Source organism: Bubalus bubalis, chromosome 24 (genome assembly GCF_019923935.1).
Source record: "Bubalus bubalis isolate 160015118507 breed Murrah chromosome 24, NDDB_SH_1, whole genome shotgun sequence".
NCBI classification, from domain to species: domain Eukaryota; kingdom Metazoa; phylum Chordata; class Mammalia; order Artiodactyla; family Bovidae; genus Bubalus; species Bubalus bubalis.
The window spans coordinates 21,430,561-21,456,893 of NC_059180.1; the positions used below are offsets into that span (position 1 = coordinate 21,430,561).

At 44.4% G+C, this 26,333-nt stretch overlaps 1 protein-coding gene across 4 annotated transcripts in view; it reads left to right on the forward strand.

The window, feature by feature from the left end:
- Positions 1 to 831: 831 nt before the first annotated feature.
- USP31 (ubiquitin specific peptidase 31) overlaps positions 832 to 26,333 on the forward strand; it is an 83,891-nt gene continuing 58,389 nt past the window's right edge. The window contains exon 1 of one of the 4 annotated variants that reach the window (XM_044936154.2): positions 832 to 1,564. In XM_044936154.2, the coding sequence (XP_044792089.1) occupies positions 938 to 1,564 (627 nt within the window). In that variant the 5' untranslated portion in view covers positions 832 to 937. Of the gene's footprint in view, positions 1,565 to 5,960; positions 6,206 to 16,702; positions 18,209 to 26,333 lie in introns of those variants that run through there. The other 3 variants (XM_025275459.3, XM_044936155.2, XM_044936156.2) reach the window with 3 other exon arrangements.

Sequence of the window (26,333 nt, forward strand, 5' to 3'; positions counted from 1 at the left end):
AGATAATGAAGGACAGGGAAGTCTGGCCCCTGTTGCAGTCCATGGGGTCACATAGAGTCAGGAACGACTTACTGACTGAACAACAACAATCTCAAAGCAACTGAATGGAAGATTGAAGGAGATACTGCACTGCTTAGCACAATGCTTGTAACAGCAGCTACTCTCAGCATCCACTAATAAGAGAGCAGGCAGAAACCCTGTTAGCTTCACACGTCGTACTCCCAGTGTCTAGCACGGTGCCTGGCATATAGAGCTCAACGGGGTCTGGGAAGAAAAGTAAGTGGCGCCGTAAGACATGCCTGCCGAAAGGTGTTAGGCTCTGCGATAGCGTTCGAGGGGCATGCAGACGGTTGGGGTCCCTCGGGAGCCGGGCGGAGCTGACTTGCCCAGGATCCGTCAGGACCATGTCCATCAGCTCTTCCAGGATCTAGTTAAGAAGCGGCATTCTCATCCATGCACTTTCCCAAGGCCTTCACCATCACAGCAGCCAAGACCGAGACCCGCCCCGGGGGTCTACCACCCTGCGCGAGCCGAGCGCTCCCCGGCGGCGCCTGGACCTTGCCCACACCAGACATGGCCTCTCTCGGGCTTCACGCCTCAGGACCGCGCCTGGAGCCGCCAGTCATCGCATTTGACTGAGGAGGCAGCTCCGTTCCCTCAGTCAACATGGCGGCCACAGCGGCTTCAGCGCAGGGCTGGCTGCGCTGGAGGCGGGTCACGTGAGCGACCCAGCTGGGCGGATCTCGCGCGCACCCGCCCGCCCCGCCGGCCGCGGCTGGCTAGCTGGCTCGCTGGCTTGCTCGGCGGCGCTCTGAGGTGTGTGGGGCATCGAGCCCCCCGGCCCGGTGAGGCGCGGCGCGGCGGGATGCGGCGGCGGCCGTGGCGGGGCCGCGGGCCGGGCGGGCGGGCGCGGTGATGAGCGTCGGCGGCCACCGCCATGTCCAAGGTAACGGCGCCCGGGCCCGGGCCGCCGGCGGCGGCGGCGGCGGGCGGGAAGGAGAAGCGCTCCTTCAGCAAGCGGCTGTTCCGGAGCGGCCGCGCGGGCGGCAGCGGCGGCGCCGGGGGCCCCGGGCCGGCCGCGCCCTCCTCGCCCTCGTCGGCGCGCTCGGTGGGCAGCTTCATGAGCCGCGTCCTCAAGACGCTGTCCACGCTCTCGCACCTTAGCTCCGAGGGCGCCGCCCCGGACCGCGGCGGCCTCCGCAGCTGCTTCCCGCCCGGGCCGGCCGCCGCGCCCACGCCGCCGCCGCCGTGCCCGCCGCCGCCCGCCTCGCCCGCTCCGCCCGCCTGCGCCGCGGAGCCGGTGCCCGGGGTGGCGGGGCTCCGGAACCACGGCAACACGTGCTTCATGAACGCCACGCTGCAGTGTCTCAGCAACACGGAGCTCTTCGCCGAGTACCTGGCCCTCGGCCAGTACCGGGCGGGGCGGCCCGAGCCTTCGCCTGACCCCGAGCAGCCCGCGGGCCGCGGCGCGCAGGGCCAGGGCGAGGTCACCGAGCAGCTGGCGCACCTGGTGCGGGCCCTCTGGACCTTGGAGTACACCCCGCAGCACAGCCGCGACTTCAAGGTGAGCCCTTGGGCAGCCGCCCGCCCAGGGCTTCCTTCCCCGCTTCCGTCGCGGCCGAAGGACTGATGCTCTGGGTGCCTAAAGAAAGAGGAGTGGGCGCGAGTCCAGGCATATGGTGCTGATTGCAAGGAGAGCCGTTCACTCATTGATTGATCGCGCATTTAAGGGCTTGCTGCGTGCGGTGGGCGCAGGGGAAGGATGGAACAATGGGCAAGACCGTCCGCTTTCCTGGGAACTTATATTCTTGGGGATGGGAATGTTGAGCTTGGGTTCAGATAGATCCTTGTTTTGCCACTTACAAGTGGTGTGACCTCGGGCAGGTTTCTCAGCCTCTCTGGGCCACAGTTTTCTGCTCTGGTACCTACTTCATAGATGGTCGTGAGCGGCTTACAAGTTAGTATGTTGGGTTGTGAGCTGCTTACAAATTGGTTTGTTGGGTTGAACCCTATGAAGTTACCCATTGTTAACCGTTCTGTCTTACAGATTGGCCGTTTTATAGGGTTCAGCCTGGTACGTAAAGTGTTTCCATTGTGTGTAGTACTATGAGTGTTTGCTGCCATTATTATTTTTATTATTAAAAAGTTTTATTATTAATAAGTTAACGAGGTAATGTCAGATAGTGGTTTGAAGGAGGTACACGCTGGCGATGTGACTCGTGCTGGCGGGGTACATTACATGGGAAGGGGAAAGGATTAGAGTGACTTCTAGGAGGAGGTGACTTTCTGAGACTTGAGTAACCACAGGGAGAGCCCTCCTTGAGGAGCTCCGGGGAGAGCCGTTCCCAGGAGTAAGGAAAGTGCGGACGTCCTGAGATGGGAAAAGAACTTGGTGCACTTGATCGACAGGGTAGCTCTGGGATGGGCGCACTCTTTCTGTAAAGGGCTGCATAGCAAATGTTTTAGGCTCTGCTGGTCAAAATGCAAAATCGGGGATAGGAGGTACTTACTTATATAACAACAGAAAACACATTTCCACTCTTTTTTTACTGCCTAAAATAAAAAACATAATTGAATACAGTATTTTGTGATACAGCTCTACCAAGGAGAAGAATGGGACTTTTTTTCCAGAGAGGACAATGATTAGCTTAATTCGAGTTCAAAATTAATGTTCCCTGTCATCAAATTGATTGCAAATATTTATCTCTACAAACTAATTCGCTCGTGGGCTGTACAGAAACAGGCAGTGGGCTCGATGTGGCCCTTGGATCTTTTGGGTGCGTGAGAGCCGAGAGCAGAGTGAGTGGAGGGCTGGGGCCAGATGGTGTAGGATCATTTAGGTTGTAATAGGAAATGGACTCTTATTCTAAGCAAAAGGGAAAGATGATTTGGGATTGTTGGGATGATTTGGGATTCAGGTGAGAAACGGATGTAAATAGAAGGAAAGCACACAGTAAGAAAGTTAATTCCTTTTCTATTCTCTTTCTTTTTTGATCATGCCAAAGAGAAAGTCTCAGCTTGGTGATAGCACGTCTTTAACAGTTCTTGCTCACTCCCCCATCATTTTTTTTTTTTTTTTTTTTAAATAACAGAAAGAACAAGCTTCCAGTTTAAAGACTTGAGTAGGCAACAGTAGCTAGAATTGAATATGTTTTCATTGGATTTGTTTTTACATTTGTCTTCTATTTATGGCAGATGGTACTGGCTTTCCGTTGGTGCTATGAAGTTTCTTTCTAAAATACATCTATTTAAGCAAATGATTTGATTAAAATATAAAAAGGTCAGCTATCTAAGGAATCAGCTCTTGGTTGAGGACCTACTTTCTTGCTTTGGAACAACACTCTCCTCCTCTTTTAATACATTTTACTTACATTTTATTTATGTTTCTCTACCCTGTTTTTCTTAAAAAAAGTGGCCACTGTTTGATTTTGGAAATTTGAATGGAAATACTTGAGAGGGATAGGGACTGGAAAAAAAAGAGATTCATGTCAGAGATCTCAAAATAAGAAAATAGGAGGGAATGCCAGCCCACCAGCTACTATCAGTCTTTTTCTTTTTGCATGTGCCTGAAAGTAGCCACAGCAGTTGCCAACTTTGCAAGGTCATGGCCCAGTGTCTTAAATTTGGTTTTCTATTCCAAAATGTGAAAATTTATACAGCGTTTATAATTTATAAAATTTATCAATTTATACAGCGTTTTTGTATGTGAACATTTTCATTGTTTTTTAAGAGGTTGTGTTCACTTTTTTATCCATTAAAAAGCGATCACAGAAATGGGTCAATAATTCTAAAAAAGTATGCTTTGGCAAAGTTGAACAGATTCTTAGAGACCCTATTTTTTAAAAACGTAATCTTCTGAGCCCTTAGTAGATTTCACTTTGCATTCATTCATTCTCCTCTGTCTTTTGAAGTTTTATTCAGTGAGTTAGGAATGCATTTAGCCTAGAAAGAGCGAACCCCGATGGGGGTTCCTTAAGCAGTGTGTGCTGTGCTTAGTTGCTCAGTTGTATTTGGCTCTTTGCTACCCCATGGACTACAGCCTGCCAGGGTTCCTTGTCCATCAGCAGCTCCCGGAGTTTGCACAAACTCATGTGTCCATGGGGATTCTCCAGACAAGAATACTAGAGTGGGTTGCCATGCCTATGTCTAGGGTATCTTCCCAACCTAGGGATTGAACCCAGGTCTCCCGCATTACAGGCGAATTCTTGACCGTCTGAGTCACCAGGCAAGCCCAAGAGTACTGGAGTGGTTAGCCTGTCCCTTCTCCAGGGGATCTTCCCGACCTAGAAATCGAACCAGGGTCTCCTGCATTGCAGGTGGATTCTTAACCAATTGAGCTACCAGGGAAGCCCTTGCCTTATGCAATAAAGATGTTGAATTAGCTCATCTGTGAGAAGTCTAGAGCTAGGTGGTTCTCAGGTGGTGCAGTGACTTTATGGGCCCACTTAGAACCCAGACGTTTCTGTGTTTCCATTCTGTTGTTCTTAGCTATTACTGGCTGTTTTTCCTTAATGTTTGTCACCTCAGGGCATTCTACCCAGGCAAGGCAGGAAGTCATTAGGGAAATAAAAGTTCCTCCAGAAGCCCCCTCCACAGGCTTCTGCTGACATCTCATTAACTATAATCATGTTGCTTGACTGCCCCTGGCTGCCATGGAGGCAGGAAGGTGGAATGTGATTTTCCTGGCTTAATAGAAGAGACGAGTAAAGGAGGGGATTTTCTCGTAGGCGGCCCACCAAAGTGCCTCGCCTGCCTCGTGCCAGGCACTCTCACTTGGGGAAGACTCTGCACCTGTGAAAAGCAAAGACCGAGGAACAGGAAGCCAGTGGATGCTGACACACGGGTCGCCACGCCCCCTCGCCTGTTGGTGGCAGGCATTGCTATTTGAGGCAGATTTGTTTCTCTCGCGCTCACATTCAGAGTCCTGCTGAATTCTGGGCTCCAGGCAGCCACTGCCAGTTGACAGAGGAGATAAAAAACAATTTACCATCTTGAGATAATTTGCCTTGTGAGCGCAAAAAAAAATGCTTAATATGTCTTTGAATGTATTTTTGTTGACTTACGATTTCAAGTTACTAACAATTTTGTTTGTAAGATTTTTAATTAGGAATCTAACTACATTGATTTCAGCCTTAGGAGCTTGCCAGGAAAACAGATTTTTGGTTTTGGGTAAGCTGGATGGTTGTTAAGGTTGGATTTTCATTTTCCAGAATGAAAGAAGTTGAGTGGTCCAATCTTGGTAAGCTTTAAGAAACTTCTCTAGCAACCACTTATATCTTTTTCTCTTTTTGTGCAGACATTTTTCTCCTGCTCTTAGAGTAGTGGTTCTCAGCCAGGGCACTTCTGCCTCCCCTATCCCCCCAGTCCTGGGGACATTTGGTGATCTCTGGAGACCCATACTTGGGTGTCACAGCTGGGGTGGGGCTGCTGCTGGCAACTAATGGGGTGATTCCAGGTTTGGGGCTGTCATACAACATGGGTTTCCCAGGTGGCTCAGTGGTAAAGAATCCACCTGCCAGTGCAGGAGACACGAGAGACACAGGTTCAATCCATGGGTCAGAAGGAGCCCCTGGAGTAGGAAGCAGCGACCACTCGGGTATTCTTGCTTGAAAAATTCTGTGGATAGAGGAGTCTGGCAGGCTACAGTCCTGCTGCTGCTGCTGCTAAGTCATGTCAGTTGTGTCCGACTCTGCGACTCCCGAGACGGCAGCCCACCAGGCTCCCCCGTCCCTGGGATTCTCCAGGCAAGAACACTGGAGTGGGTTGCCATTTCCTTTTCCAATTCATGAAAGTGAAAAGTGAAAGTGAAGTCACTTAGTCGTGTCCCACCCTCAGTGACCCCATGGACTTCAGCCTTCCAGTCTCCTCTGTCCATGGGATTCTCCAGGCAAGAGTACTGGAGTGGGGTGCCATTACCTTCTCCTAGGCTACAGTCCATGGGATGGCAAAAAGTTAGACATGACTGAGCACACACAAACACACACATCATACAACATGTAGGACAGTATCCCTCAAAAAGGATTATCCAGCCCCACATGTTAATAGTGCTGAGGTTAAGAAACTGTTGGAGAAATATTTTGAATTTCCTTAGTGCAAGTTTTCCTTCCTTTCCCAGCCTTTAATGTTGTCTTGTTACTTTTTCTTCTCTGTTTGCTGCAGCTCTAGAGTAAAAGTTAGACTTTACTGGCAGGATCCAACTGTGAGGGTAAGTAAATCATTTTGAAACTTGAGTGCTCAGTGTTCTAAGAGAAAATAAGTGTATTGTCCTAACTTTCATAGGATGCTCACTTGGGTGTTCCAGGTTTGTACAGATGCTTTCTGATTTCTAGTACTCACTGCCCTTTTGCAGTAAGTGAAAGGCGGATGGTCATTTTTCAAGTAACAAAGATAGGTTTTATAGCAGCAGTTTTCAAACTGTGCTTCCAAAGAACATCTGGAACAGAGTGATCTACTGATAAAAGAACTATGGGGGACTCCTTCCAAATCTGCTGTAAAACAAAAAGTAATTGATGAATTGAATTTTCTCTCCTACATTTTTTCCCTTGAACTTTGGTGCCTGGTGGTGCTTATTTATTAGTGAGGGTTCTTGGGTTACAAAGGGAGTATATGTGTATAAATGGTTACAAATGGAGTATATGTGTATAAATGAGTAGTGGCAGACAAGCTAGCCATCAGGCTTCACTGGCTCAGATTCACAACTTACTTTGTCACAGACTTCTACTAGGGAGCTCTGATTTTATGTACAGACCTATGGTGAAAGTTTTCATAGTTGTATGAAGTGGTTTAGTACCCTGACATCTCACAGTGGTTCCTAAGAAGTAATCTGACTTCAGGGTGTCCCTCAAATTGATTTGAAAAGTAGGAAACAAAATGAATTGATCACCTTCCGATTTATGTCAGTATTAAATAGAAAGACTGTCTCTTCCTGGCCTGTTTCCTTGTCTGTCAAACGCGGTCACCTCTGTTTATGAATTCCAAAGCTTTGAAGGAGAAAGGCACTGAGATGGTCATCAAATTGTAGACTTGGAAGAAGACTCGGGTGCGGTGTGGACGGTCCTCAGCCTTCTGGGTGAGGAGGCCAAGGCTCGCCTGCTGCTAGAGGCTGGGGGAGAGTTCTGACTGCGAGTTTGTCACCGCCCGCCACCCCCATGCCGGTCGGAGCTCGGTTCTGTGTCTCCTTATCAGCACAGCCACTGAAACAACAGGTCTCAACGTAAAATGTACCAACAGGCCGGGTGGACCTGCTGAAACATGTAGCATTTTTTCCCTCTAAGCTTGCAGTGCCAAATCGTAGTGAAAATAATGTCAGCTGCAGCTAGCTGTATGCATGTGCTCTTGCTCCAGAGGCTTTGGTACTTTTGGAAGTCTTCCTTAAAAAATTGTCCTCTCAGACCATTTAAATGCATATAACAGACTCATCTTCTGGTGGATGGGCTCGCACTCCCCATAGAGTCCTGCAGCTTACTTTCCTCTATGTCCCTATCCTGGACTTGAAATTATATCACAGATAGCATAGCTTTTATTGTTTTGTGTTAATAACATCCAGGTCCTTGTTATTCTTTTTAACAGTTGTACAGATGCCCTGGTGGCTCAGGTGGTAAAAAATCTGCCTGCAGTGCGGGAGACCTGAGTTCAATCCCTGGGTCAGGAAGATCCCCTGCAGGAGGGCACAGCAATCCACTCCGGTATTCTTGCCTGGAGAATTCCACGGACAGAAGAGCCTGGCCTGCTGTAGCGGGTCCATGGGTTGAGAAGAGCCGGACATGACTTCATGGCTGGCACACACAATGGAAGCCCACTCATGGTGTTTTGGTTGTATAGTTTTTAGCCAGTCTAGCCAATCCTTCACCATGGATCTAGTCTCCCTTTCTAAGGAGTAAGTCTTGGCTGTGGTGTTGCTGAGACAGAGGAAACGTGCGTTTACACTGATAATGGTCCTCTCTAGACTGCCCAACCAAAGCCTGTGCAGGACAAGACTGACCCATCCACGCTGCATGCTAGGGCCTCGCCCCTGACGTATGCTTCCCCTTACAAGTGGCTGCCCTATTCATCAATTTTCAAACTTACTTTCTTTCACGTGGGTCAGGTTTGTTCCTCTGGGTATGCCTATTCTCCACGCTTCTTCAGCATGTGGCTCTCTCTCCATTACATGCCCAGCTGATGTGTGCAGCTTCATGAGAAAGCGCAAGGAAAGCATAAAGACGACTAGTTGGGGAACAGAGATACACAGGGCAGCTGTGGAATTTGCTGACTTACACCACGTTTACTGAGCAGTTATTGTGTACAAAGGGACTGGTTTAGGGGAGGGGTTGGGAATAGAGGATTAAGTGTGAGGATTCTGGGACAGAGTTCTAGCCATCAGAGAACTTGCCAGTATTATAGGGAAATTTTTAAAAAATTGTATTGACTGGTAAAGTTTGGGAGGCGGTTCAGAGAATGGTGAAATCGTGGTGAGCAGAAGTGTAAGTAGAAGATTCATTCATTCATTGCCGGCTGTTAAGCTTCTGCGAGTGTATGAATGTATGGAGCTCCTAACTCATGTCACATGCTGCGCTAGTCATTGGGTACACGTGCATGTTCTGTTGTGTCTAACTCTTTGCGACTCCATGGACTGGAGCCATGCTCCTCTGTCCATGCAATTATCCAGGCAAGAATACTGGTGTGGGTTGCTGTTTCTTTCTTCAGGGGATCTTCCTGACCCAGGGATGGAACCCTCATATCCTGCATTAGCAGGCAGATTCTATACCACTGAGCCACCTGGGAGGCCCCAGTCATTGGGTATATAGGGGTAAACCAAACAGCATAGTAATGTAAAAAAATAGTGCCAGATCCCATGATCCATTCCTTCCTGAAACTTTTATTGTTACAGAGGAGGCAGATGTATTCATCAGCACACACTGGTAAATGTGAAATTTAAAATTTATTAGAGGACTTCCCTGGTGGTTCAGTGGTTCAGAGTCCGCCTGCCAATGCAGAGGATACAGGTTTGATCCCTGTTCCAAGAAGATCCTGTGTGCAGCGGAGCAACTATGCCTGTGCACCATGACTGTTGAGTCTCCTCTGGAGCCTGGGAGCCGCAGGTCCAGAAACCTGTGTGCTCTAGAGCCTGTGCTCTGCAACAGGAGAGGCACCCCAGAGAGTGCATCTAGAGAGCAACCCCTGCTCACTGCAGCTAGAGAGAGCTCTCACACAGCAGCGTAGACCAAGCACAACCAAAAATAAATACAAAAGTAAAATAATTAGAGCTAAGAAGATAAAGCTAAGGTGTATGAGAGAGAGTAATGACCAGGTAGGGAGATTAAAATGTATTCAAAAGGCTCTGCAGGGGCAGGGCTGGGGGTACATTTGAAAGTCTTGACAGGCCTTTTTCATGGCTTAGAGAGCTGGGTGGGGCATCTGATAGATGAAGCTGGAAAAGGGGGCTGGGTGTGCAGAGGTGGGGCCTATAGGACCCCCTTGTAGGGCAAGATGAGGGGATTAGGTTTGATTCTAAGAGCAGTGGGGAGCTGTTGCAGATTTTAAGCAGAGTTCTGGCATGATCTTGAAATGTAAAGTGATCACGTTCTGAGTCTGAATAGTGAACACAGACTGGAAGCAGGGAGGCCAGTTAGGAGGCTTTGCGAAGGTAAAGCTACCTACTGGTGGGGCATGGGATGGAGAAGCAGATGGAGTTGAGATGTATCTGGAGGTAGACTCGACGGGACTTGCTAAAGGATTGATTCCAGGGAAGGTGCTTAGGCAGAGGGGAGCAGTCAGGGTAAGTCCCTGGCGTTTGTTTTGAGCAGCAGGGTGATTACTGGTGCTGTGCACTTACTTGAGGAGCAGCAGCTCTGGAGTTCAGTTTCAGATGGGTTAAATAGGACACTCGAGAGGTGTCTAGTTGGCAGGTGGATAAGGGAGTCTGGTGTTCAGAAGATCGGGGCTGGCTAGAGATAAAGATTCGGGACTCATTGGTCTGTAGGTGATATTTAAAACTGTGGGAAGTAGCCTAGAAATGGGATTTGAAGATAAATAAAGCTTGGCCCATTAAAGGAGAGAGAGATGCCATTTCAGACTGTTGGGGAATAATCTGAGTAAAGGCACAGCGTCTGGGGTCAGGAGGCCCTGGGCTGTCTGCTGCGGGGGCCTGGGGTGTAGAGCGGTTTTCCCAGCCTTGGCCCTGTTGACATACCTGGCATTATTGGCTGGGTGAGTCTTTGCTGTGGGGGCTGTCCTGGTGTTGCAGGATGCTGAGCAGTGTACCGGTCCTCTCCCCACTAGGCGCGGGTAGTACTCTCCTGCCCCCACCCCAGTCGTGACAATCTAAACTGTCTCCAGACTTTGCCAGATGTCCCCTGGGGGGCAAAATTGCCCCTGGTTGAGAACCACTGATTTGGTGACAAGGGGAATTAACTGTAGATGGCTGAGGAGGTGAAAGGGGAGAGATTAGGTGTGGCCATGAAAGCCTGCCACAACTATTTAGCCTTGAGGCAGTAGTCAGCAGAGATGCAGCGGAGGCTTCTTGAGCTGGGCAGACTCTGGTTTGATGGAAAAAGAGGTTTCAGAAAAATGGGTCTGATGGTTAGCAAAATTGATTACGATAGAGGAGAAAGTAAGGGTTTGGAGAAGGCAGTCAGTCACAGGAGCGATGTGAGGAGGAGGAAAGGGTGAATCCAGAGACATTTTGGAGGATGTCGTGACATCATTAAGGAGACTGCATTAGGGCTTCCCTGGTGGCTCAAATGGTAAAGAATCCACCTGCAGTGCAGGAGACCTGGGTTTGATCCCTGGGTCCGGAAGATCCCCTGGAGAAGGGACTGGCTGCCCTCTCCAGTATTCTTGCCTAGAGAATGCCATGGACAGAGGAGCCTGGCAGGCTGCAGTTCTTTAGAACGCAGAGTGTGACACGACTGAGCGATTAACACCAGCTAAGAGATGGAGAGGTAAAGGAAACACCAGGGTCAGACCTGGGTGATGGAGACAATAAGGGGAGCGCTGGCAGAGATGGAGCAGTCCAAAAAAGGGGCACTGAGGGCAGAGAAGATCATGCCTGTAATTTGGACATGTGGGGTCGGGGTCATGGGATATCTAAGAAGGAATCTTGATAGCTTGAATTCAGCTGCATAGAGGTGATAACTAAAGCCAGGAGTATTGACTGTGTAGTCAGAAGCCCACGGCCAGCCCCTTGGGGGAAACTAAAAATAAGGGGATAGGAGGAGGGAAGGACTTGTTGGACTTGTTAAAGGGGCAGAGAGATAGGCGGAAAACCAAGAAAGCTGAGTCATGAAGCTTGTCTTATTTTGGTTGACTTCCTGCTCTTAGCCCTGAATACAGCTCTGTACAGAGCTGCAGAAACATCAGTTTATATCCATTAAGAGTCAAATTCAGGTTGAAGTATTGTAGACATAATTCATTAAGCCTGCAGATTTATTGAGCACATTGCTTGTGCTGGTCCTGTGTTGGGAGGCACCGGGCTGTACGAGGATGAGTGAGATGGTCCATGCCTGTAAGGAATTCTGGGTCTAGAAGGGAAGACGGGTAAAGAATCAATTGCAGTAGGGTCGGATGAGTGTTGTGATAGAGGTGTGTACAGAAGTGCCGTGCAAACCTAAAAGGGGAATCTGAGAGTGGTGGGGGACTGGAGACATGCCCCCTGGGCTGAGTCTGGAAAGATTTGGTAGGAATCCTCTTGGTGGATAAAGGGAGAGGTGGGAAAGGCCTGTTGGAAACAGGGTGGAAACCCCATCATGTTCAAAGACTTAGAACCTCAAACAACTTGGTTTATTCAAAAAATTTCAAGGTCTAGTGTGGTTGGAGCAGAAGGGTAGGGTGGTGGATGGGTGGGGAGCAGGTCACTGAGTAATGCTTTGGGCAAGGTTAGATCTCTGACCTTGATGTAGTTTGGTTCTCTACATGTTCCCAGGGACAGAGCTTGAACTTGAACTCAGGGCAGCGTGATGATAACATTCATGTTCTCACTCTGCTTACTGAGCACATTGCCTGGAAGTGCCATCAGTCTACGTTTTGTACTTGTCTACGTATATGGTACACATTTTACGTAGCTTCTGGCCAAGCTGCTTTGGATTATGATTTTTTTTTTCATGCAGTCTATAAAACTTTTCCCCATGTTTCTAAATTGTAGTCGTTACACTGTTTAAAGTTTAATGATACATACGGTGTCATACTGCTAAGTGATAATTTAATCATCCAGTCATCTTTTATTGGGCAGTTTGCCCCGTGAAAGTGAAAGTCGCTCAGCTGTGTCTGACTGTTTTCAACCCCCTTTTTGAGAAACTGTAAAACTGTTTCCCGCAGTGACCACACCTTTGTACATCCCCACCAGCAAAGCATGAAGGTTCCATTTTCTCCACATCCTTGCCAACACTTGCTGTTTTCCATTTTTTTTTCAAATAATAACCATGGTATGCATGTGTGAAGTGTTACCTAATTGTTGTTTTGATTTGCATTTCTCTATGACCTAAAACAAATCCCTTGTGACTAAAGTGGAAGTGAGAAATAGATTTAAGGGACTAAATCGGATAGAGTACCTGATGAACTATGGATGGAGGTTCATGACATTGTACAGGAGACAGGGATCAAGACCATCCCCATGGAAAAGAAATGCAAAAAAGCTGTCTGAGGAGGCCTTACAAATAGCTTCGAAAAGAAGAAAAGAAGAGAAGCAAAAATCAAAGGAGAAAAGGAAAGATATAAACATTTGAATGCAGAGTTCCAAAGAATAGCAAGGAGAGATAAAAAAGCCTTCCTCAGTGATGAATGCAAAGAAATAGAGGAAAACAACAGAACAGGAAAGACTAGAGATCTCTTCAAGAAAATTAGAGCTACCAAGGGAATATTTCATGCAAAGATGGGCTCGATAAATGACAGAAATGGTATGGACCTAACAGAAGCAGAAAATATCAAGAAGAGGTGGCAAGAAGACACAGAAGAACTGTACAAAAAAGATCTTCATGATCAAGATAATCACAGTGGTGTGATCACTTACCTAGAGCCAGACATCCTGGACTGTGAAGTCAAGTGGGCCTTAGAAAGCATCACTATGAACAAAGCTAGTGGAGGTGATGGAATTCCAGTTGAGCTATTTCAAATCCTGAAAGATGATGCTGTAAAAGTGCTGCACTCAATATGCCAGCAAATTTGGACAACTCAGCAGTGGCCACAGGACTGGAAAAGGTCAGTTTTCATTCCAATCCCAAAGAAAGGCAATGCCAAAGAATGCTCAAACTACCACACAATTGCACTCATCTCACATGCTAGTAAGGTAATGCTCAAAATTCTCCAAGTCAGGCTTCAGCAATACATGAACCATGAACTTCCAGATGTTCAACCTCATTTTAGAAAAGGCAGAGGAACCAGAGATCAAATAGCCAACATCTGCTGGATCATGGAAAAAGCAAGAGAGTTCCAGAAAAACATCTATTTCTGCTTTATTGACTATGCCAAAGCCTTTGACTTTCCACAATAAACTGTGGAAAATTCTGCAAGAGATGGGAATACCAGACCACCTGACCTGCCTCTTGAGAAACCAATATGCAGGTCAGGAAGCAACAGTTAGAACTGGACATGGAACAACAGACTGGATCCAAATAGGGAAAGGAGTATGTCAGGGCTGTATATTGTCACCCTGCTTATTTAACTTATATGCAGAGTACATCATGAGAAACGCTGGGCTGGAAGAAGCACAAGCTGGAACCAAGATTGCGGGGAGAAATATCAATAACCTCCGATATGCAGATGACACCACCCTTACGGCAGAAAGTGAAGAGGAACTATAAAAAGCCTCTTGATGAAAGTGAAAGAGGAGAGTGAAAAGGTTGGCTTAAAGCTCAACATTCAGAAAACTAAGATCATGGCATCTGGTCCCATCACTTCATGGGAAGTAGATGGGGAAACAGTGGAAGCAGTGTCAGACTTTATTTTTTTGGACTCCAAAATCACTGCAGATGGTGACTGCAGCCATGAAATTAAAAGATGCTTACTCCTTGGAAGGAAAGTTATGACCAACCTGAAGTGAAGTGAAGTCGCTCAGTGGACCCCTTAGACTGTAGCCCACCAGGCTCCTCCGTCCATGGGATTTTCCAGGCAAGAATACTGGAGTGGGTTGCCATTTCCTACTCCATCCTAGACAGCATATTAAAAAGCAGAGACCTTACTTTGACAACAAAGGTCCGTCTAGTCAAGGCTATGGTTTTTCCAGCGGTCATGTATGGATGTGAGAGTTGGACTGTGAAGAAAGCTGAGCACCGAAGAATTGATGGTTTTGAAGTGTGGTGTTGGAGAGGACTCCTGAGAGTCCCTTGGACTGCAAGGAGATCCAACCAGTCCATGCTAAAGGAGATCAGTCCTGGGTGTTCATTGGAAGGACTGATTCTGAAGCTGAAACTCCCAATACTTTGGCCACCTCATGCAAAGAGTTGACTCATTGGAAAAGACCCTGCTGCTGGGAGGGATTGCGGGCAGGAGGAGAAGGGGACGACAGAGGATGAGATGGCTGGATGGCATCACCGACTCGATGGACTTGAGTTTGGGTGAACTCTGGGAGTTGGTGATGGACAGGGAGGCCTGGCGTGCTGTGATTCATGGGGTTGCAAAGAGTTGGACACTACTGAGCGACTGAACTGAACTGAACTGAATGACTAAGGATCATTAGTCATTAATGACTTAACTATTGACTTGGATTATCTTATCAAGTACTTCTTGGCATTTGTATATCTTCTTTGGAGAAATGTCTATCCAAGGACTTTCCTCATTTTTGAACTGGATTGTTGTTATTGTTGAGTTGTAGAAGTTCTTTATATATTATGGATGTTAATCCCTAGTGATATATGATTAGCAAGTATTTTCTCCCATTCTGTGGGTTTTCACTGTCTTAATAACTGTCCCTTGGTGTACAAAGTTTTTAATTGTCATGAAGTCCAATTCATCTTTGTTTTTTCTTTTGTTACCTTTGCTTTTGGCATCATATCCAAGGAATCATTGCCAAATTTAATGTCATGAAGTTGTCCATGTTTTCTACTAAAAATTGTATATTTTAGCTCTTATATTTAGATATTTGATGCATTTTGAATTAACCTTTGTATATGGTGTAAGGTTCTTTTGTATGTGGGTATTTAGTTTTCCCAGCACCATTGTTGGAAGGACTACTGTTTTTTCTTTGTTGAATGGTCTTGGGGCTCTTGTGAGAAACCAGTTGTATATATGAGGGTTTATTTCTGGGCTCTCTGTTCTGTCCCATCTATCTGTATATCTGTCTTTGTTTCCTATCAGTTTTTCAGCACACTGTTTTGTTTACTGCAGCTGTGTAGTAGGTTTTGAAATCAGAAGTTTGAGTCCTTCAGATTTGTTCTTCTTTTTCAAGATTGTTTTGGCTTTGGAGTCCCTGAAGATTCCATATGAACTTCAGAATAGGCTTTTATTTTTGCAGAAAATGGCAGTGGGATTGTTATAGGGATTGCACTGAAGTCTGTAGGTTGCTTTGTGTAGAATCAGTATCGCAACACTATTCTTTCAATCCATGAACTGCAGTGTCTTTTATAAATGTGTTGTCTTTAATTTTTGTCACTTAAGGTTTACAGTTTTCAATGTATAAGTTTTTCACATCCTGGGTTAAATTTATTCCTAATTATTTTATCCTTTTTGATGTTGTTTTATACTTGAAACTGTTTTCATAGTTTCCTTTTTGGATTGTTGACTGCTAGTGTATAGAAATGGAACTGATTTTTTTTTATGTTGATACTATATCCTGCACTTTGCTGAATTCATCTATTAGCTGTCTCAGTTTTCTGTGAATCCTCAGGGTTTTCTACATATAAGATCATTTACTTTTCAAACAGAATTTTATATCTTTCTCTCTAGTTAGGATACCTTTTACCTTTTTTTTTTTTTTAAATAAAGCTTAGTTGATTTACAATGTTGTGTTAGTTTCTGGTGTACAGCAAAGTGGTTGTTACATATATATGTTCTTTTTCATTTCTTTTTCATTATAGTTTACTACAAGATATTGAATATAGTTCTCTGTGCTATACAATAGGATCTTGTTATTTATCTGTTTGTAACTGCCAGTCCCAGGCTCTTAATTTATTCCCCCTTCCACTTTCTTGCCTAGTTGTTCTGGCTAGAAATTCCAATATTCTGTTTAATAGAGGTGGTGAAAATGGGCATCCTTGTCTTGTTTCTTCATCTCAGGGGAAAAGCTTTCAGTGTTTCACAATTGAGTGTGACGTTAGCTGTGCACTTCTTAGATACTGGTTTTATCACATTAAGTTTTCTTCTTAGTTTGTGTGTCTTTGTCATGGGAGAGTGTGAGTTTTGTCATGTGCTGTCTCTGAATCAATTGAGATGATTGTGTGGTAGTTTTCTTTCATTCTATTGATGTGGCATTTTGAAGTGAAGTGAAGTTGCTCAGTAGTGTCCATGGAATTCTCCAGGCCAGAATACTGGAGTGGGTAGCCTTTCCCTTCTCCAGGAGATCTTCCCAACCCAGGGATCGAACCCAGGTCTCCCGCATTGCAGGTGGATTCTTTATCAGCTGAGCCATAAGGAAAGCCCAAGAATACTGGAGTGGGTAGCCTATGCCTTCTCCAGAGGATCTTCCTGACCCAGGAATTGAACCGGGGTCTCCTGCATTGCAGGTGGATTCTTTTCCAACTGAGCTATTCATGTGGTGTATTACATTGATTGATTTTCGTATGTTGAACCCCCCTCATTCCAGAAATAAATCCTACTTGATGGTCACGGTGTCCCTTGGGATTTTGAACGTTCTTTTCTTTTGGGAAACTTTATAATAGCTCTTTATAGAATAGTGTAATGTGTGTAAGGCAACACCTTCATAAACCTTGAGACATTTGATACAGATACTTCTCTCAGTCTATTGCTCTTTTAGTTTTGTTACTTTTGTATATTATAAAAGGTTTTAATGTTTTTGAACCTGTCCTTTTTCCTTATTGTTTTTGTTACTATATAGCTGAAAAGTTACGCTTTCATACAGGATAATTTTTCTATTTTATTTTTTGTTTTTTCCATTATGTTCTGAAATATTTCTCTTCCAGTAGTTTGGGGTTTGGTTTAGTTTAGTGCATGTGGAAAGTGGGGATTTATTTTCAGGTTTGAGATTTCCCATCTTATATAGTATAGTGAGTGGTTGAGAACCTGGACTGAGGAGCCAGAGAGCCTGTGTTTCAGTCATGGCTGCACCACTTACTAGCTACGGGACCTTGAGCACTTAACTCTGGGCTTAGTTTCCTCATTTGTAAAATGTGGATAAGAATATATCTACCTCATTTTAAAAAAAAAAAAAACAAGAGAAAAACTTGGCCGAGGGCCTGACATGTCGTCAATGCTAGTGAGTGTTAACTGGTATTGTTACCCCAACCTTATTATCACCTTGCTTATTTATAGAAGTCTTCTCCATATTTAGAGTTTTATGGTCTATTTTTGAATTCTGTATTCTGTTTCATCAGTACTTTTATTGGTACCACATGGCATTGTTGTTGCTTGTTCTTTTCATGCTATTCTTTTTTTCCTCCCACTGTGGAACATTTATTTTTGTTCTGCAATAATAGACATAATTAAAACCAGTGCAGAGAAGTACTGAGTTTATTGGGTAAGAAGTGTTATCTTGCTCTTTACAAGTTCTCCAGAAAGATTTTTGAATCATTTTTGTCAGGTTTCAGAAACTAATCCTGTGTGAATTTTAGGGTTAATTAATTTGGGAAAAATAACCGTTTTTGCTGGATGTCTGCCTGTCACTGATAAAATCCACAACTTTAAACAAAACAAACTAATAATAATGTTACAGTAAGAAAACCTGGCTGACTGATAACTGAGGGAGAAATTGAAATAGTTATTAAAAGAACTGCCTGTTCCCCCAGAAGATAACAGAATTGGATGAATTTAGTCATACATTCTTCCAAGGATCAGATAATCCTCATATTGCATAACTGTCAAAAGGGTAGAAAAATTTCCTTTCAGAGGCAAGAGGATTCTGTTTCCTAAACCTGTTCATGTCTGTCTCCTCCACGCCACTGCGAGACCCTCTAGGGCAGCGAGTCTGTCTTGCCCAGCACCTCTTGGAGGTGTTGGTTAATCTGAACTGAAAGCGCCTCAACAAGGAAGGACAGCTTGCAGACCTGCCTCAGCTGTAAACATCGAGGTGCCGGTGATGGGCCATTTCTGTTGTACACAGATGGGCCAGACCTCCCTGAGGACTGTGAGTTAACACTTAGGCTTTAGGCCTTGAGAGAGGAGGGGAGAAATTGGAGAAGGGGGTGGTATACCTCAGTATACAGAATTTTTTGAGCAAGTTGTCTGAAAACGGAATGAACTGCCTCACCTCAGTGTATTTTTATCATTGGACAGGTTTCACCAGAGGCCCGGGTGGTCTTGTAAGGGAGAGTTACACACCCCATAATAGACTGGGTTGCATTCAGTTTATTTCTCATTCCTTGTCTCCTGCTCCTTTCCTCTAACTTTTGAACATATTAAAAAAATGCATATTAAAGCAGAGTTGACAGTGTTTGGTAGCTTAACATGAAGGGTAGAGAGATGGAGAGATGAAGATAACGTGGATGTTTTGTAACGGTGCACCTTAGGATGGTGCTTTTCAAGACTGAAAGCCCAGTGGAAAGCCATTCTGCAGGTGGATGGCTAAGTTCAGTTTTAGACAGATCACATAGTATGTGAGCATAAGAGCCCTAGGAAAACTTGTGTGGTGGTTTTACATTTGTTGAATGTCTGTCATCTATCAGGCAGGGACATAAATTGAATCACCTTAAGTTTTCAGTGACCCATGTAGAAAGGCGCTGATGTGGTCTGAATTGGAAATCTCTCTGAAATTGATACAGATGTAATACTGCAGATGCTTGTCCCGAGCTAGCTGTTTTCTGTCTTCCTTGGTGGGGTGTAGAGTGTTTCGGGTGCCTCTGCCACTTCTGTTTTGTTATTGGTGTGTGGTTCGGTGGATCCTTCCTGTGGCCATCTGTGCGCTCGTCACAGTGCGGGGCTGCTGAATGGAGCAGTGAGCTCTGTGCCCTTCTCCACAGCTGTTTCCTATAGTGAAGACTGGAAAACAATGACCTCATGATTTCCACAAAAAAACCTTTTATATATAGTCATGGAAAAGAAACCATTCAAAACCGGGTAATTTAAAGTTCTGTCCTCTGTAGCTTTTTCCTTCAAAATGATTCTTGTTTGTTCTGCTAATTAGTTGTTCATTGGCTGTTCCTCAAATGACCTTTTATGTTTCACAAACAATGTTTGCAGTGGAGCACATCAGGATATCTTGTTTTTTTGTTTGATTGTGATCTTTCTCTGTTTAGAAACCATTGTTTTATGCCATGAATTGTGGCAGTTCCTAGAGGAACTGGCCAGTCACCCGACATCTGTTGCTTCTTCCCTCCAGTTGTTGAGCTTGGATGGTAGCAAGCAGCGTGTCCACAAACAGTTCACGCTTCAGAAGACTGCGTAGGACTGGTCAGGAAATGCCTTTATTGCTATTCCATTTAAAACATTAGGATACAGGGCTTCAGTGCTAGTAAGTAGCAGAGCCAGGACTCAAGTCTTGGGTGGTTTTTATGAAGTTAAAGGAAAAGATGTAAGTATTGTAAGTATTCCAGAAATAGAAGGTGCTCATTCCAAGTCTGTGGACACCCAAATTACCCTTTCCCATTTCTAAAGTCTGTCCTGTTGACAGTTTTTCTTGCTGCCAGATTAATCTTAAAGGTTACCTTTAATTACATTATTTCTGTTTTAAAAAGTTGCCTTTAGTTTTTCTTTTGTATACAAAATGTATAAGTTTCTTAGCTTTGCATTTAAACTTTTTTTCACCAGCCCAAGATGAGAGAAGTACAAACTTTTCCAGGAAAAAGGCATACCAGGCACATAAAAAATTTTGTTATAAATGTTTCTAATGCTTACTTTGAATTCTGCACCTGTCTGTGGACCACACTTTGAAGAGCTGTGCCGCTTCTCAGGGTCTGATTTTGTTTGTTTATTCCTTTAGTTTCAGTGAAAATATAGTCTATGCTTTTCATGTAAAACGGTAGTTAGGTCTAGAGGCTTTTTTTTTTTCTGGTAAAGCTAGTTTCTGAAAAGTGTTATGTTAATTTTGACTTTAAGAGCAAGGCAAAGCTGTCTGGTTCTCAGGAATTTAAGAAACTGAGCCTCACAAAACCAAAAAAAAAAAAAAAAGAGAAATTAAAAAAGAAACATGTTGCTCAGTAGACATGCAGTTATGTTATCAGCTCCATCAGGAAGCCTGTCCTGTCTGGTTGTGTCCCTCTCAATGTTCGAAGTCACTGATGGTTAGTCCTTGGTCCATTCGTTCATTAAGGGTTGAAAAATGGCGGTTTTAATTTTAACTTGTCTCTGGAACACTTCTGTAGAGACTCTTGCCCTTGTCGGTGGTTTGGTTACCTCAAAGTAACTTTTGAGAAGAAAGACAGGATAAATATTTGGTGGGTTTTCCCCCCTTATTTTCTAGTTTTCAAAATAATTAGTGGGTTTTTTTTTGTTGTAACTATGTGGATTTAGATACATGTTTGAAAGGTGTGTATAGTCAAAGCTATGGTTTTTCCAGTAGTCATGTACAGATGTGAGAGTTGGACCATAAAGAAAGCTGAGTGCCAGAAGAATTGATGCTTTTGAACTGTGGTGTTGGAGACTCTTGAGAGTCCCTTGGACAGCAAGGAGATCCAACTAGTCCATCCTAAAGGAGATCAGTCCTGAATATTCATTGGAAGGACTGATACTGAAGCTGAAGCTCCAATACTTCGCATGAGGTGGCCAAAGTATTGGAGTTTCAGCTTTAGCATCAGTCCTTCCAAAGAACACCCAGGACTGATCTCCTTTAGGATGGACTGGTTGGATCTCCTTGCAGTCCAAGGGACTCTCAAGAGTCTTCTCCAACACCACAGTTCAAAAGCATCAATTCTTTGGCCATCTGATGCGAAGGGCTGACTCATTGGAAAAGACTCTGAGGCTGGGAAAGACTGAAGGCAGGAGGAGAAGGGGACGACAGAGGATGAGATGGTTGGATGGCATCACTGACTTGATGGACATGAGTTTGAGCAAGCTCCAGGAGTTGTGGATGGATAGGGAACCTGGAGTGCTGCAGTCCATGGGGTCACAAAGAGTGGGTACAGCTGAGCAACTGAACTGGACTGAGTCAGTTATTAACCTCATTATGCCCAACTTGTCCTGTTTTTGGCCATTGGGATAAGTTGCCTACCAAGTCCTTTTGGCACTATATTAGTAGTCTGTGATGTCAACCCAAAATACAGGAAGTTAAGATTTTCCAGGCTTATCTTATATGTTTCCTGCTCCAGATGTGGAATCAGTCATTTCTTTAAGGAGACTTAGTTCCTTTTGGTAGCAGATGGTTCTGAGAGGCCACAGTCGAGGCCATAGGGGTCTATGTGGTTTCCTGGGTCTCGGTAGACAGAGTGAGGAAACGTGTGATTTATAAGTCAAGAATTCATATTGATAATTTCATTCTTGATGAAAGTGAAAGATGAGAGGGGAAAAGTTGGTTTAAAGCTCAACTTCAGAAAACTTAGATCATGGCATCTGGTCCCATCACTTCATGGCAAATAGATGTAGCAACAGTGGAAACAGTGTCAGACTTTATTTTTTGGAGCTCCAAAATCACTGGAGATGGTGACTGCAGCCATGAAATTAAAAGACTCTTACTCCTTGGAAGGAAAGTTATGACCAACCTAGATAGCATATTAAAAAGCAGAGATAGTACTTTGCCAACAAAGGTCCGTCTAGTCAAAGCTATGGTTTTTCCAGTAATCATGTATGGATGTGGGAGTTGGACTGTGAAGAAAGCGGAGCGCCGAAGAATTGATGCTTTGGAACTGTGGTGTTGGAGAAGACTCTTGGAGAGTCCCTTGGACTGCAAGGAGACCCAACCAGTCCATTCTGAAGGAGATCAGTCCTGGGTGTTCTTTGGAAGGACTGATGCTGAGGCTGAAACTCCAATACTTTGACCTCATGTGAAGAGCTGACTCATTGGAAAAGACCCTGATGCTGGGAGGGATTGGGGGCAGGAGGAGAAGGGGACGACAGAGGATGAGATGGCTGGATTGCATCACCAACTCGATGCACATGAGTTGGGTGAACTCCGGGAGATGGTGATGGACAGGGAGGCCTGGCATGCTGTGATTCATGGGGTTGCAAAGAGTCGGACACGACTGAGTGACTGAACTGAACTGAACTGAATTTCATTCAGGAATTCAGGGTTTTTATTTAACCTCATTGATCTTATGTCTATATTTCTCCTGAGCTGAAAATCGTATTCTTAACCCTAGTGTAAATTCTTGTTTACATTATCTCACAATGCATTTATAGTCTTATCACAATAATCTCAATATTAGCACCAAACAGGATGAATATTTAAAAGTTTAATTTTTGTCCCTAGGATATGTCCTACTAGGACTGTGCAGTCATATTTTTGTTTTAAAGTTTCTTGGAATAATTCTCAAGTGTGACTTAGTCACCAATGTGATATATACATTCATTTGTTCTTTCTGCTTTTGGTTTTGAGGAATCATTTTTTAGAATTTAGTTTTGTTGTGTAATTATATAAAAAATAAAATTCATTTGCCTTAAGTCAGACATACAAAACAAGATCTGTTCAAAGAAGTCTAGTTTCTGATGACTGTATTCTATTCCCTTCCTCCGTAAATTTTATGATTTATTCTTTCAGTGTTTTAGTAGAAGCAAATATGTGTGTTCATAATCTCTCTGACTTAAATAAATATTAATACACATACATACATGATTTTCTTTATCTTGTTTTCTTCTTGTAGGTAACATGGGTGCTTAGCAGTTGCCCTGCATAGCGGGTTATTTTGTGTACTCCTAACAGTGTAAGGTGGATATACATATTTTTTTCTGTTTTGTGGATGAAGAAACAGGCGTTTCTCCAGACCTTTCATCCTCTAATTCTTGTTATTCCCATAGTGTCAGGTGCTGTCCTTCATGTGTATATTCATGAGCAAGTGAATGAGCAGGGGGCTCACTTTTGTATCTTCTCTGCTTTGAGCAATAATGGGAGCAGAGAAAGACTGTTTTTAAACTGTAGGAAAGGAAATTCAGCCTTTTCTTTGAGGTCAGTAGCTCTCTATAACTGGATAAGAACACATTGGTAGAAAGAACCTTTTTCCTGATTAGAGGTGGTCCCAGCAATTATAATGATACGTTTACTTGAAACATTATTTAATGTTGCCCTAAAATAAGAGTTCCTTTTTGACAGTGCAGTGACAGCTTGGTAATTGTCTCTCATTTTAGAGTCTTTTATGAAAGTTATAATAAAGTAGGATAGCTAAAGAAAACACCTTTAAAAGCAACAGCTCATGGGAAATAGCTACTAGTTAATGATTTCAGGATTTTAATAGTGACAGGAAGGAAGGAGGGTAGCCTCATTTCCCTGCAGGCAGGAGAGATCGAGGAGCATTGGCAGCTTTTTATCTCATATCCAGCAGGAGGAAGGGTTAGCTGAGTTAGAGACCTGTTGGTCGTTGCCCTTTGAGCCTTTATTGTGACGTCAGGCAGCTGGTTAGGCTGTAGTTACTGCCCCACCCGCTTTCTGATGATGCTGACGTCTCTCTCCGGCTTCAGTGTCCGAAGTCAGTGCTGGGAGGACGGTAAGGGCAGCCAGGGTACAGGTCTGCTCCTTTCTTTTTTTTCAGTTTTCCAACCAGGGATCAAACCTGTGCTCCCTGCATTGGAAGCACGAAGTCTTAACCACTGGATTGCCAGGGAGGTCCCTACTCCTTTCCTTTAGAAAAATCTGTGAACCCATGGATTTTGAGTTTAGTCAGAATCCTGGTGTGGTTGAGATGTTGGGGTAAGCACTGAGCCTCAGCTTCCTTATTTTCCTTTTTGTTGCCATGTGATCGTATCAGTCTCACAGACTGTGGTGTTTAACAACCTTTGGTTCCTTTACACCTGAGTGATGGAAACACTTTAGCAGGAAAACCCCACCAACCCAGCTTGTGAAAGCAAGCCTCAGTTCACTTCAGTCACTCAGTCATGTCCAACTCTTTGCGACCCCATGAATTGCAGCATGCCAGGCCTCCCTGTCCATCACCAACTCCCGGAGTTCACTCAGACTCAAGTCCATCGAATCGGTGATGCCATCCAGCCATCTCATCCTCTGCCGTCCCCTTCTCCTCCTGCCCCCAATCCCTCCCAGCATCAGAGTCTTTTCCAATGAGTCAACTCTTCACATGAGGTGGCCAAAGTACTGGAGTTTCAGCTTTAGCATCATTCCTTCCAAAGAAATCCCAGGGCTGATCTCCTTCAGAATGGACTGGTTGGGTCTCCTTGCAGTCCAAGGGACTCTCAAGAGTCTTCTCCAACACCACAGTTCCAAAGCATCAATTCTTCGGCGCTCAGCCTTCTTCACAGTCCAACTCTCACATCCATACATGACCACAGGAAAAACCATAGCCTTGACTAGACGAACCTTTGTTGGCAAAGTAATGTCTCTGCTTTTCAATATGCTATCTACGTTGGTCATAATTTTCCTTCTAAGGAGTAAGCGTTTTTTAATTTCATGGCTGCACTCACCATCTCCAGTGATTTTGGAGCTCCAAAAAATAAAGTCTGACACTGTTTCCCCTGTTTCCCCATCTATTTGCCATGAAGTGATGGGACCAGATGCTATGATCTTCGTTTTCTGAATGTTGAGCTTTAAGCCAACTTTTTCACTCTCCATTTTCACTTTCATCAAGAGGCTTTTTAGTTCCTCTTCACTTTCTGCCATAAGGGTGTTGTCATCTGCATATCTGAGGTTATTGATATTTCTCCCGGCAATCTTGATTCCAGCTTGTGTTTCTTGCAGTCCAGCGTTTCTCATGATGTATTCTGCATATAAGTTAAATAAGCAGGGTGACAATATACAGCCTTGACGAACTCCTTTTCCTATTTGGAACCAGTCTGTTGTTCCATGTCCACTTCTAACTGTTGATTCCATGGGAAAGGGAGCTTGGTAGGAGGAAGATGTTGATGCTTTCCAACTGTGGTCTGGAGAAGATTCTTGAGAGTCCCTTGGATAGCAAGGAGATCAAATCAGTGAATCCTAAAGGAAGTCAACCCTGATCATTCCGCTGGCATACTTTGGCCACCTGATGTGAGGAGCCAACTCAGTAGAAAAAACCCGGATGCTGGGAAAGATTGATGGCATAATGAGAAGGGGATGACAGAAGATGAGATGGTTGGATGGCGTCACTGATTCAAAGGACATGAGTTTGAGCAAACTCCAGGAGATAGAGAAGGACAGGGAAGCCTGGTGTGCTGTAGTCCATGGGGTCGCAAAGAGTCAGACACAACTGAGTGAACAACAACAAGGAAGAAGATGTGGAGACGTCTTCAAAAGGCCACTGTAGTTAAGTGCTGAGGAAAAATAAATGTGTTCCACATAAAATTTTCTCTGGGTCTGGCCTTGTGACTCTGATTGTTTTGAGCTCACCTTTGATGAATGTGTGCTGACCTCTTGAATTGTGGGTCGTTTTTGAAGGCGTGATACTTAAATTGCCAGTGTAACAATGCTGGATGATTCGCTGAAGTGTCTATTCCCCAGAGGGACTCTCTCTGTGTGATATATTTTGCAACATTTTGTTGTCACCCTATGATCTTTTTTGAGTAACAGTAATAACCCATTCATCTGACTTTTTGAGGGAATAAGTGTTTTATGTAGGTTATTACCTGGATAATTATTTAAATATCAAGTCTTTAAAAGGTTAAGTTTTCCCTTTTTGATAAATGGCTTGATAGCATATTTTACATACTCACTTTTTCAGGGAGGGAGTCCTGGACATAGTTTACTCTCTGGTGATTTAGAGTATTATGACTTCATCTGTTGCACTCTTCTATAATATGGAGGTATCTTTGGGGACAGTGGGACTGTGCAGGAATTGATAAATGGTCTAGAATTGCTTAGATTGTTTGAATTCTTTCTTCTGCTTTTGGTAATACTCCTTCTTGCTCTCTCTCATCCTCGATCATGGTCCTTCCTTAGTTTTCTCTTGCTTTATCTGGTTTTACTTTATCCTGGGCATCTGTACATTCCCCTTCCTCATTCCTGTGTCTTGCAGTTTCTAATCTGCTTCTAGTTAACTAACCAGATAGATAGAATGGACTCAAGTAAAACTAAATATTCTGCATCAGGGCCTGGGATCTGGCTAAATTAAGAAATTTTAGTATTTCCTTTTTGAAGTCATTGAAAAAAAACCTTTTTAGTGAAGTATGGCATACAAACAGAAAAATGCATAACATCATTAGTGTACAACTCAATGAATATTAAATCTTAAAGTGATACTGAAAGA